The sequence below is a fragment of the Cricetulus griseus genome (genome assembly GCF_003668045.3).
Source record: "Cricetulus griseus strain 17A/GY chromosome 1 unlocalized genomic scaffold, alternate assembly CriGri-PICRH-1.0 chr1_0, whole genome shotgun sequence".
NCBI lineage: Eukaryota > Metazoa > Chordata > Mammalia > Rodentia > Cricetidae > Cricetulus > Cricetulus griseus.
The window spans coordinates 159,296,712-159,309,094 of NW_023276806.1; the positions used below are offsets into that span (position 1 = coordinate 159,296,712).

Here is a 12,383-nt window from a genome sequence, read left to right on the forward strand (position 1 = left end):
CCAAGAGTTTCACATCCACAGACACCCTAATCCAAGCTGCCCTTCCACGAGAAGGTCATGCCGGTCATGACTGCCAGTCTAACCCTGTCCGATGTTAGAGATTTGAACCACTGTAACAGACCCAGGCCATCAGAGTGCTGCTGTTGAAACCAGAAGTGTTAGAAAATGCAAAATAAATGATCTTAGTGGCACGGTGACAGTTTTCTCTTGTTCTTCCTCTCCTCCATTCTGTCTCCTTTCACCTTCTTCCTTCCCTCTCATCATCCTCCCCTCTTTGTCCCTCCCCCTCCTCTCCTTTTCTTTTTAAACTCTATTGAGAGTCTGTGGCCATGGCTGGAGCATGCCCCTGGAGTTGGAAAGTTGGAAGCCAAGTCCTTAGTGTGACGATGCTTACCTTTAGGAGTTAGGGACTGTGCCGTGCAATCGTGTGTCTTGTCGCTGAGGGTGTGAGAGATGTTCTTGCAGGGTTGGATCTTAGGAGAGTGGTTTGTTATGAAAGAGAGGGCCCCATCTCAGTCTCCTTCTCACTCATGCTCCTGTCATGCATCCTCCAACTATGTCACAGCCAAGGGGACCCTTACCAGAGCCACTGCTGCGCTCCCAAATCTCCCAAAGCCCTTCCTTCATACGCTACCCAGCCTCATGTATTCTGTAGTAGCAACAGAAGATAGGCAGCTGCAAAGTCTAGATGGTGTCATCTCTTGGGAGTGTTGCAGATGATGAGTCGCTGTCCTGGGAACATGTACGTACACAACTGTAATGTGACAGGACAGGTATGGGGCAAGCCTCTCTGGTGGCCGAGCCTGAACAACACACTGAGATAGGAGAGGCAGCAGAAGCTCCTGCCTTTACTGCAAGGCCCAGCTCCTAGGCTGCTTCCAGGTCACATGACTGGACTATGCTCTGCCCCCCCCCCAAAAAAAGGAAGGGGACAAGCCTAGCAACCTGACCATAGTGGCCTCCTGGGCCCCAGAGTTTGGACTTAAGCTAATACAGGATATTTGTTTGGACTTTTCAGTATTAAAACTGAATAATAAAAACTTCTGAGGTTAGCACAGCATATGGGCAGCCTACCTGACCTCAGAGGTTCCAAAGTAGAGGTCAAGGTTTGTGTCTTAAAGAACAGCACAGAGCAGCCAGGCCTTAGGCCCTGCCACTCACTGGCTTCATGGTCTAGCATGGTCTTCCAACCAAGGCCCTGTGTTCTGCTTCATATAGGAGGGCTGGGGCAGGATCTGTCTCAAGAAGTGTCATCTAGTTTAAAGTCATCTAGTTCAATAGGAAGTACCCAGGCCAGGATAGGTCCCTAGACACCCAACAGAAAGCAGCAATATGCTTCCTGGTTGACAGCTATAAAACTACTTCTGAAAAACATGTGTTTTTGTGCATGAGAATTTTACTTGTGTGTATGTGTGTGTGCATATGTATGTGTGCTTGTGTGTATGTATATTGTACCTGTGTGTGTGCATACATATGTACTTGTATGTGTGCATGTATATGAATTGTACTTGTATGTGTATGTACTTACGGGTATGTATATTATACTTGTGTATACATGTGTGTGCATGTGTGTGTGTGTACATGTATGTATATACACAAGCATACACATGAATGTGGAGGCCAGAGGACTTCAGCAGTCATCCTTAGAAACATCAATCACCTCCTTTGAGACAGGGTCTCTCTTTGACCTGGAGCTCACCTATTATGCTAGGCTAGCTGGCCAATGAGCCCCAAGGATTTACCTGTCTCTGCCTTCCCAGTGCTGGGATTATAAGCAGAAGACATCATGCCCATCATTTCTCCAGGATCTCACCTTGTGAGAGAGGCACTTTACTGTCTGGCTCTCCAGCCTGAAGTTGCACTCTCTAGAGACCTAAGTCCAGGTGCTGGCTAAACAACAGCAGCTCTGCCAGCCACTAACAGTCACTATGTCCCCAGCCTGGGACACAGACCCCTTCATGCTGATGGAATATACCCTCAGGTGCAATGCCCAAACCATGAAGAGGTGACAATAATCTCAGGCATGGAGGCAAGCCCTATTTCCTTTGACACCTTGATTTAAAACAATGGAAAGGCCAAGTTTCTGGGCTCTCTGCCAGCAGGCAGGGCAGACAGTTTTCCTGTGGGGCCCCCAATCCCCATGGCAGAACATTGAACTTGGGGAAAATGCAAAGCAAGACACCATCTGCTTGGCTTCCAGGCAGTGCAATTAGCTGAGAGGTGCCTTTACCTCGTAGGACTCTGCATTAAGCCGGGATTAATTAATTGCCACATTAATGGGAAGCACCTTTAGCTCTCCAATGACATAATCACAAGCAATTAGAAGCATAGAAAGAAGCTCTTTATAATTAATGATGTCTTCACTTCCTGAAATGTGTAAGCCTCTGTCTTCAATTCCAAAGAGGTTTGCAGACAGAGGTACTAAATATAGATCAGGAACTAATATTTAAATCAGTTTTAAATTCACCTTTTCATATGAATAGTGAACCCAGAACAAAAGCTGACTCCGCTTACTAGGAATCTAAGCCTTTATGTCCACAAAGCTAAATAGCCAGCAAGCATGGATTCAAACAGAAATGCCCAATAGTTACAGATATTTATCCTAAATAGAAGGAATTTTGCCCTACCAAGCAAACTAACTAATTTGTGAGAAATGAATTAAACTCATGCCAATTGTCCTGACTTTAGCAAACATGCTATGATTCACTTTAAAAAGCACTGTAGGAGCTGGAGGAGATGGCTCAATGGTTAAGAGCACTGGCTGCTCTTCCAGAGGCCTGAGTTCAATTCCCAGCACCCACATGGCAGCTCACAACTATCTGTAACTCCAGTCTTAGGGGGGTCCTATGCCCTCTTCTGGCCTCCATGGGTACTGCACACATGTAGTGCACAGATAATACATGCAAGTGAAACACCCATATACATAAAATTAGTACTGTTTTTCTTCAAATTATAGCACTCCATACTCATCTTCTTAATACAGAAATGAAGCTAGCTTTGCTTCTAACTAGGAAGTTACTAACAAGTCAAATGCCACATGCCAAGCAGGAACAGCTATTCGTACTTGAATGGCTCAGTGAATCCTCACCAAGAGCCTGATTCGGGAATTGCTATGATGCCCATTTCACAAGCAGGGACACTGCAGTGCCAGATCCTTAACAGTAATAATGTGTCCAGGGCTAGAAGTGTAACTCAGTGGCAGAACACTTGCTTACGGTGCACAAGGCCCTAGGTTTAGCCCCCAGCACACAGGGGTCAAATACTGCACTCCCAAACTACCATTCCCAAGGAAAGGTTCTTCTGGCTGGCACCCCATCCAGAAAGAACAGACAGATTCTCTAGACTCTAATTCGTATTCTGTCCCCAGAGCAGCATCTGGAAAGCCCCAGAGCCACCTTGACACCTCACCCCTGCTGCCAGCATCCTTCTTCAGCAAGTTACTCAGGAAAAGGCGGGGACAAGATCTGAGGCCCAGTAACATTCTAAAAGTTTCCCCAGGAGGGGAAATCCTCACGGTGGTTTTGCTCAAAATTAAAGATGTAACCAAATCTCCATTTTCTTGTGTTCTCAGTGTGTTGTTTGTACGCACGCATGGTCATGGGCATGTATGTGGTCATCATTCCTCAGGCTCCATACATCAGTCTTTTCTTGAAACAGGGTCTCTGAGTGGCCTGGAATTGGCAATTAAGGCAAGGCTGGCTGGCTAGGGAGTCCCAGGGATTCTCCGGTTTCCACCTGCCTGGCTCTGGGATAGCATATTCATCACACCAGGCCTTTTTGGTGGGTTCCAGAGACTGAATTTAGATCTCGTGCCTACGGAACAAGCAGTTCACTGAGTGAGCTGCCTCTGAGCCATTGCCTCTCTTTTCTAATTTGATCCACAGCGCCCGTTCATCGGTCCTCATCAACGAAGTAGGAGAGGAGAGCCCCCCCCCCACCTCCCCTAGGAAGCTGAAGGTTGCTTTACCTTGTCGTAATAGTATCTCAGGGCTCTGCTCAGCTTGTCGTAGTTCATGTTTGTCTTGTTCTTGCGGAGACCCCACAGCTTGGCCACCTCTTCCGCCTTGAGGAGCTTGAACTCGCCGTCGTTGGATGTCCAGCAGATGAGGTGCTCATGTTTCTGGTCCAGCAACAAGTGCAAGAGGAACTGCCACAGTGTGATTGCACTCTCCATACCTGGGGGGAGGAGGAGGCAGGTGGGTCAGAACTGGGGCCTGCAGGCCAGGGGCTACACTTTCCACCCCATCCCCACGGACTGCCTAACCACACACAGACTTTCTGGTTGCACTCTTGCTAGCAGCTTAGATGCAGAAACGCAACATCCAGCAAGTGGCAGTGCCCTGGGATCCTGGAACATACAAACCAGCAGAGGTCACCCTATGTGCTGGTAAGTCCCCATTCAACTCCTCCTTGCCTTAGCTTTATCTTTCCCCACCCATCACATCAGTTGTGTTTTGGTCATCCTCTAGCTATTGCTTGCTGAAATGTGGCATGGGTACTGCTGGGGCTAAGTGAGTTTACACAGGGGCTGGGATAATGAAGACATAACATCCCTTGGTTGAACTGTCCTTTCCCACCATACAGCCAGTTTTGCATTGCAGGGAAGGGACACGGTCACTCACTCTTTGCATTGTTTACATAGAGCAATCCACCAGTCAGTAGACGCTGGTGGATTTAAAGGATCTCGGGCATTGCCAACAGAAGAGAACTTCAGTTTCCCAGGCACCTATCACATACCCGCTCCAGCCCCAAAGTCTCAAGCACACAGGTAGGAAGTGTTTGTCCCATCAGGAGAGGAAATGCCACAAACATGTTATCCTTAGCCTTTGCCTATAGCATAAACTCTGCTGTTCATTCCTCCTAACAAGCTGTTCTCTAGTTCTTGGTATTTTGTGAACTCCAACTCATCCACACTGACACACTTCAAGTGGGATCACTGGAGGTTCTGAATTTTGATCCGTTGAGTGTACCCATAAGAAATTATCCCTGTGTTTTATTACACTTATTTATTCTGTGTGTACGGTACACATGTGTACCCATGCATACCACAGCATGTGTGTAGAGGTCAGAGAACAGCTTGTAGCAGTCTGTTCTTCCCTTCCACCCGGTCCTGGGAATTGAACTCAGGTTTTCAGGCTTGTTGGCAGGCGCCTTTAGACCCATCAGCCCTACCCATTTATTTTATCATCATCCATGTAATTAGGAAAAGCTTTCCTGCGAGCCAATTGTCAGGAGAAACACCAAGGGTGTTTGGGTCTGGGCCGATGGAGCTGGGATTTTAATGTTGAGCCAAGAAAGCTCATGAAGATTCCAAGGTGGAGGCCAAGCTGTGATGTAGACACAATGGACAAAATGAGAGAACCCCCTATATGGCAGCAAGGAGACACTGGGGTCCTTGTGACAGCCCAGGGTGACACAATGAGGAACGGTGAGAGAGATGCCTGAAAGACAGAACAATGGCCTTGAGGAGTTTTCTACAGTGAGTCTCACGGCTCCTCTTCTCCATTGCTCTTCATAGAGCAGCTTCAAGGTGTCCAGCAGTTCCCTGCAGACAGACCTTCAAACTGGCTGGCATTTTTCTGCCTCTTCCAGCAGGTTCCAGAGGGCAGGAGTATTGCTTAGCGGGAGAACACTTGGCCAGCATGGCTGGGGGCCTTGGGTTCCACGGCAGTACCACAAGAAACAGCTTTGGGATCCTAATAGCAGTCACACACCCCTGCCCCCTTGCCATCTGAAAGCCCCCCAGTCACCCTTATAAGAATTCACTTCCTGTTTCCTTTCACAGGCCCAGCCAGAGAAAGAATCCTATTGTTTCTCTGGGTGCCATGAGGGTGCCTATGTTAAAGAAAATCCAGACTAAGAATGTGCTACAAACACCCACAGGGTGTTTTATTTATAACTCTTTAAAGGGGGTATTCTTAAAGAGATCTGTCTTCACCACAGTGGTCACTGGGTTTATAAGAGTTGGCCCCACCACTTCTGACTTCAAACCACACCAGTAACTCCTAAGCTCCATAAGGGCTCCTGGCAGGATGGGCAGTGTTATGGCTCCAGCTCCTAATGAGCTGGAATAAGCCACACACATTTCAAATTCTTTGGTGTCTCTAGCCAAACCTTCTGGAAGTGAGTTTTTAAATATCTTTGAAACTTAGTGGCCACTCAGAAGAACCTTCCTGGAGAGGCAGAGAGATGCCAGCCAGTTTGGAGTTCTGCAGACAGAGAAGGGCTAGGCCTGCTCTCTCTCTCTGGTTCCCAGGTCAGGTGAGAACATATGGAGCAACCTCAAACCTTTAATTGCCAGGAACCAGTATTGTTCCACAAGAGTCAGGAAGACAGCAGAGGCATCTGCATAATTTTGCACCATGGTCTCACCAGGCTCCTGGGGAAAGAGGGTGTTTCCTAGAATCCCTTCTGTGAGCTCCAACCTGAGCACAGGGAAGAGGGGCTCAGCACAACTTGGAGGGGGGCAGCTCCCATGTGGCTTCCTGGATCTCTAGAACTCCCTCTTTGTGGACCTCCAAACAGGCCACCTCTTTCTGCCCCTTTGAGCAAAGCCCTTGGCATGGCTACTGAAAGTTTCCAACATACTTAAAAGTATCTATTGTCCAAAGGTTTGGCCAGCATTTGGACACCAAGAATATATAGAATTTATTCCCAGGTCTTCCCTGCTTTAAGGGGCCAGGCAGCACTACACTGCACTGGGTCCCTACATGGGCAGCACACTGAGAGTTGGGCTTGGCCTTGTGTCTTTTTCTAGTCAGTGAAATACTGCATTGAAGTGATGAGATACAGAGCTGACCTAAACTTTATCAAAGGCTGGCATGGGCCCAGTCTGAAGAAACAGACATGTAAGGAAAATAAATGCCGCCATGAACGAGCCCAGGATTCTTGGGATAGTTTGTTATACGGTGCCACTACAGCAAAAGTTGACAGCTGCAACGTCACACATATTTGTCCCTCCCTTCATCAGGATGCCCTCTGGAGCTCAAAGAGACACAAAAGGGCAGAAAGGGAACAGACCAGGGAGTGGATGGTGGAGATGGGGTACCTAGCTGCAGGGACTCCCAGATTCCTGAAATGGGTAAATGGGGCCACAGAAGGCAAGGGTAGGAGATAAGGACCTCAGAGCCACCCAGCCACTCTCAGGGCAGACAGAGCCCAGTTTGGGAGGCAGCAAGCTGGAGCATGCGAGGGTCACTCAGAGCTGGTGTGAGCAAGTGTGCTCCCTGGAGGTGACTAAGGGCTCAGGCTTCATGTGTGGAAAGCACTCTACCCAGCACAGAGCTCAGTCTAGCTACTGCCTTGCCGTACTAGGTGTCCCAGTTTTGATGACTGAGTCACACCTAGTTCTATTTTGTGTTGGAAGCCCAAGCCAGGTGTTATTCAGCAGCAAGTGTCAGAAATAGTCCCTTTTAGCCACCTCATAGTCCCACCACTATAGAAGCCATCCTGGGGATGGGGGGTATCCCAGAGGCACAAGATGGCTCTGAACCCCTAACCATCAAGCTGTGTTGCATGGAGCCAGGCAGCCAAGACCAGGCACAGTTTGGCCACCAACAAAGGACTCTATTCTTGATCTCTCCCCTCAAGTTATGTTTCTTTGACTCCATTTCTTCTATTCATTCTAATTATGACAACATCAAGTTTTGTAACTTGCAGTTGTTTTCACACACAACCATGTGTCATGTTGTCCCACCCCCAGCTACAATACCTGTCATTTAGAATGTCCGGGAAGAGAAAAATTCTGACGTATGTACCAGGGTTACACTCTAAGAACTGTGGGTGTTGTAACTCAGCTTCTGGGGAAGAATTAAAGAAAGCCTTGCCGCTTGGGCTGGATGTTGGCTACATTAGCTGGAACATTTTATATGGATACATCGCATCCATGAGACTGTATCATTTTTGCAACACTGCATTAATATAATGTTCTGGCAGCAAAGCCTGCTTTAAGTTACAATGTGTCATCAGCTGACATTCATTTGGCTGGTTGCCCAGATGCGCTAGCTTCCAATGAATAGAACACTTGAAAGAAATGCTAGAGATGTGACAAACGCTCTCACATCCATTCCCGGGTCGTCTAGGCTTTTAAACAATTTTTTTCTTCTCCCCCACTTTAGTTTTTATTGGTTCGGGATATGTCAGCATGCACAAAAGGCACTGATCAAATCGAGACAGTGAATTCTTTCCCCTTTATTTTTGGAGCCTCAGACTTGAGTCTCCTAGGTCGTCATAAGATAAACAATAGGTTATTGTGAAGCATGGAGTCCCTAGAACAGAACTTGCCAGAACTTGCTCCTCCAGGTAAGTGCATTGGTCTCTGCTGTCGAACCTCCCTTTATCCAGCTCCTGACCCTTCCCAGCCTCTAGTGGGAATGACTGCTTTACACACACACAAACCAGTCTCAGAGCTTCCTCACGCTGAAAAGAACACACAACACACGTTGTTGCTGTCGTCTGCTTGTTTGTTGGCTAATTAGAAAACGCTTCTCTTATCATGCCCAGACCTTATTTTGAATATAAGGAGTTTTATCAGGTATTTTAATGGCATCCTGTGAAAATTTACTACGAGGGAGGAGTGTATGCACACTGCAGCATAAGAACGAATTAATAGAAGTCAGGGAAATCTCTGCGCAGTTGGTTCTCAAAGATAGAACTCAGGTATCCAGGCTTGCCAGCAAGCCTCTCATCCGCTATACCACCCTACCAGCCCATCGGTGCCTCTTACACACTTCACTACCACACGGCATTTGGCTTTAGGAGGCACACTGCTCTCACAAGATGAGCTGCCCTGACTTCCCATATTCCTCTGAGCACACCACACCTCCAGCCTGGCCCTTCCCTCTCAAGATGGTCTTCACTACTTCCACAGAGTTGACCCTGACCAGAGAGAATGCATGCAGAAGCCACTGAGCTCACCAGCAGGATGGCTAAGCCAGTAGTAATGGACCGCATATTTCCAGGTAGCGAGAAGATGGGATTGGAGTCTCACTTTGCACAGGGACAATAAATATTTGTGGTGTAGTGAATGTACTAATGTTGCTGATTTCATCATCACACAGTACACAAGTATCAAAACACCACATCACACCTCATAAATACATACAATTACCATGCCAATTAAGTGATTCAAATAACAAAATAAAATGCTTATCGAATTTGAATAACCTCCTTTAAAGAGGCAGGAAGCAGACTGATGCACCCGCAATGTTGACAGCCTATCTTTCTTCACTACATTTTTTACTGTCTTCTCTCTTACGTTTAAAAGGCAAAGCAGGGTATAGAAGGCTCAGGACGGGCAGTGCTTGAAGCATGATATGAAATTCAGAGGCAAAAGCCAATCCTCTCCCAGCCTCTTCAAATTAACAGTTAGCTTCACACATGGCAGGTGATGTTTGCTGAAACCTAGCCACACCTCCCAAAACAAAACAAGCCAGGGCCAGTGAGACAGCTTGGTGGATAAAGGCACTTTACCCAGCAGCCTGGCATCCTGATTCCTATCCCTGAGATCCACACAGTGGAAGAAGAGAACCAACTCCAACAAATTGTCATCTCCATATGCATGCTGTGATATGTGTTCCCAGACACACATGTGAGTGTATGTGTACACACACACACACACACACACACACACACACACACACACACACAGCAAGAATAAATAAATGTAATAAAAATGAAAACAAAACAAATTGAAAGTTATAATACTGAGTACATCAGTGTAGGTTCTTTTAAATAAGATGTATATATACTATACCGAACCCAAACCATCATTCTTTACATTCTCTGGTGTTTGTTTCCTTCCTTTGCTTTTCTTTCTCCCTCCTCCCTCCCTCCCTCCCCCTCCCTCCTCCCTCTCCCCCCCCTCTCTCTCTCTCTCTTCTCTAATGCCAAGATGCTGTCTGGCTTTTTGGAATACATCAGTAAACAAAAGGACTTATGTCCTTATTGAGCTCAAATGCCAGTGGAAGAGACAGGCTGTGAACAACAAAACACATGATGAATTACATTACACAGTGTGGTGGAAGACAGGGCCTATGGAAAATCACTAAAGTGGGAAGAGGGGACAGGGGAGCAAGACGTGCAGGCACGGTGGGGCAGGAGTGCAGGCGTCAGAGAAGATCCTGCTGAAATGGTAAAAATGAAGAAAATTCTTTGTTTAAAAATGGCATCTTCAAGCAAGGATAAAATCACAGTTGCCTGATGGAAACAAGGGGCGAACTATGTGGATGTTCTAATGGCACCAAAAATGTGAATAACGGGGCATGTAAAGTGGAGGAATACTGAAATGAAATAGCAAATGGGGACAAAATGGGCGTGGAAGGGCAACAATGAAGCATTGTAGGACAGAGCTGAGTACCAATGACAAGAGTTGCTGGACAGCCAGCTCTCTATAATAAACAAAGTCACAATTCGCTTCCATAAAATCTGAATCCCACCGGCCAGAGGGGATTTCTCCAGAACCTAAATGCTGCATGGCTGTAGTGAAGCAAGCTTCCTTTCTGCACCTCGAAGAGGCTAGTGAAGGGGTGCTGGTGCACACAGGGAAGGCTACTCTGTGGGTGACGAGATTCTGAGACATTCAGTTACAAGCAGCTGCCCTGCCTGCCTGTGGAATTTTGGGGATGTCACTTCACCTCTCTGTATATCTCATGCTCACAGGTAGAGACGGTGATGGTGATGGTGGTTACAATGGTGATGGTGGTTACAATGGTGATGGTTGTGGTTATAATGGTGATGGTTATAATGGTGGTGGTTGTGGCTATAATGGTGATGGTGGTGGTTATAATGGTGATGGTTGTGGTTATAATGGTGATGGTTGTGGTTATAGTGGTGATGGTTGTGGTTATAGTGGTGATGGTTGTGGTTATAGTGGTGATGGTTGTGGTTATAGTGGTGATGGTGGTAGGATGACCGATGGTGACAAGAGGATAAAAACACCTCCCTTGCAGGACCACTGTTAAATATTACAATGTTACTAATAAACTGTACGTGGGCCATAGAAAGAACTACTTAAATACTAGCTGCTGTCACTTCTTAGATAGTAGGAAAGTGCTTCACAGATGATGCTGTGACATCAGATGGCCACCATCACCCACTCCAAGGTGTCATTCAGACATTGATGTACCTTGGCTTTGTCATTAGGCAATGGCATTGATATAGTCACTGAAGTCTAGGTGAAGGCTCAGCCACACTGCATGTTGGCTTACAAGGTGACTTGGAATTTAACTATACACACTGTTAGGACTATTGTTTGATATCCTTGTAGATAACACAGCACTAATCCTCTCCCTCTAGCATAAGACCCTAACTCCTGAGACTTCCAAGTTGGGTAGTTCAGTAGAGAGCAAGCCCTGCTGTTCAGGCTGCCCCTGGGAATACTTTGCTCCCATAGACCGTGTGTTCCGGAGAGGGCCAGAGAGTCAAGTAGATGGGATATGCTGAGTCAGGGGCAGGGGCCTCTAAATTAACAAGTCTCTGTGGGTGACATGACCTATGGGGTCCCCTTATCCAGGTGGCTAGGGCAACAGATGGAGCAAAGAGGTGGTGCAGGGTGCAGGGAAAGAGTTGGTTCACAGGCACTGGGGGGAGGTGATGTTTTTGTATACTTGGTATTCACTGTTTCCAACACTCAGTTTTTTAAAAAATGTAAACACAAAATGGTTTTTATTCTTCCTAGTTGTCTCTCTTGAAAAAACAAACAAAAAACCCTTAGGCCACACTCACACAGTGCAAGATGCTGCAGATGGAACAGACTGACCACTCTTGCTGTCTTGCCACACACACCACGGGGAGACTGCCTACTTGGGAGATGTTCTGAGGCCCGTCTCCTCGCCCCTCAGCTTCAGAGAAGCAGCTCGGGGCCGCTTGTTGGAGGAAGGGAGCTCTATCTCCTATCTGCCACAAGGTGGCGCCAGATGTCCTCCTGTGAATTGGCCGCAGACTCCACTCAAAGCTAGAGGTTTGGGCGGCCATTCTTAGAAATCCAAAGCCTCCCTTGCTTGTTCCTTTGACAGACACGTGATGCTTTTCTTAGCATGTCAACTTTGCTTCTGCGGTTGCAGAGGATGCATCTGGGAGGGTAAAAAGACATTTCATTTCCTTTCTTCCCTTTTACCATTTATTTTGCTTTGATCTGAGACAGGGTCTCACTATGCTATCCTGAAACTCCCTACGTTGACCAGGCTGGCCTCAAAATCACAGAGATCTGCCTGCCTCTGCCTCCCAAGTGTGCACTACCATACCTGTTGCCGTTGACTTCTTTAAGCTTACATGTGGTAACTAAAGAAATGAACCAAGGAAATACAGAACTGGGAGCTGAAGGAAAGAAGGGCCACTCCTGTGTGAAGGACTCACAGGAGAGATGCTGCTGCCTTTCTGTTAAA

General features: G+C 47.0%; 1 protein-coding gene across 1 annotated transcript in view; it reads right to left on the minus strand.

Annotated features, from left to right (window-relative positions):
• Positions 1-12,383, minus strand: part of Elk3 (ETS transcription factor ELK3) — a 61,402-nt gene that overhangs the window by 31,265 nt on the left and 17,754 nt on the right. The window contains 1 exon segment of the mRNA NM_001246732.1: positions 3,968-4,176. Within this exon segment, the coding sequence (NP_001233661.1) occupies positions 3,968-4,174 (207 nt within the window). The 5' untranslated portion in view covers positions 4,175-4,176.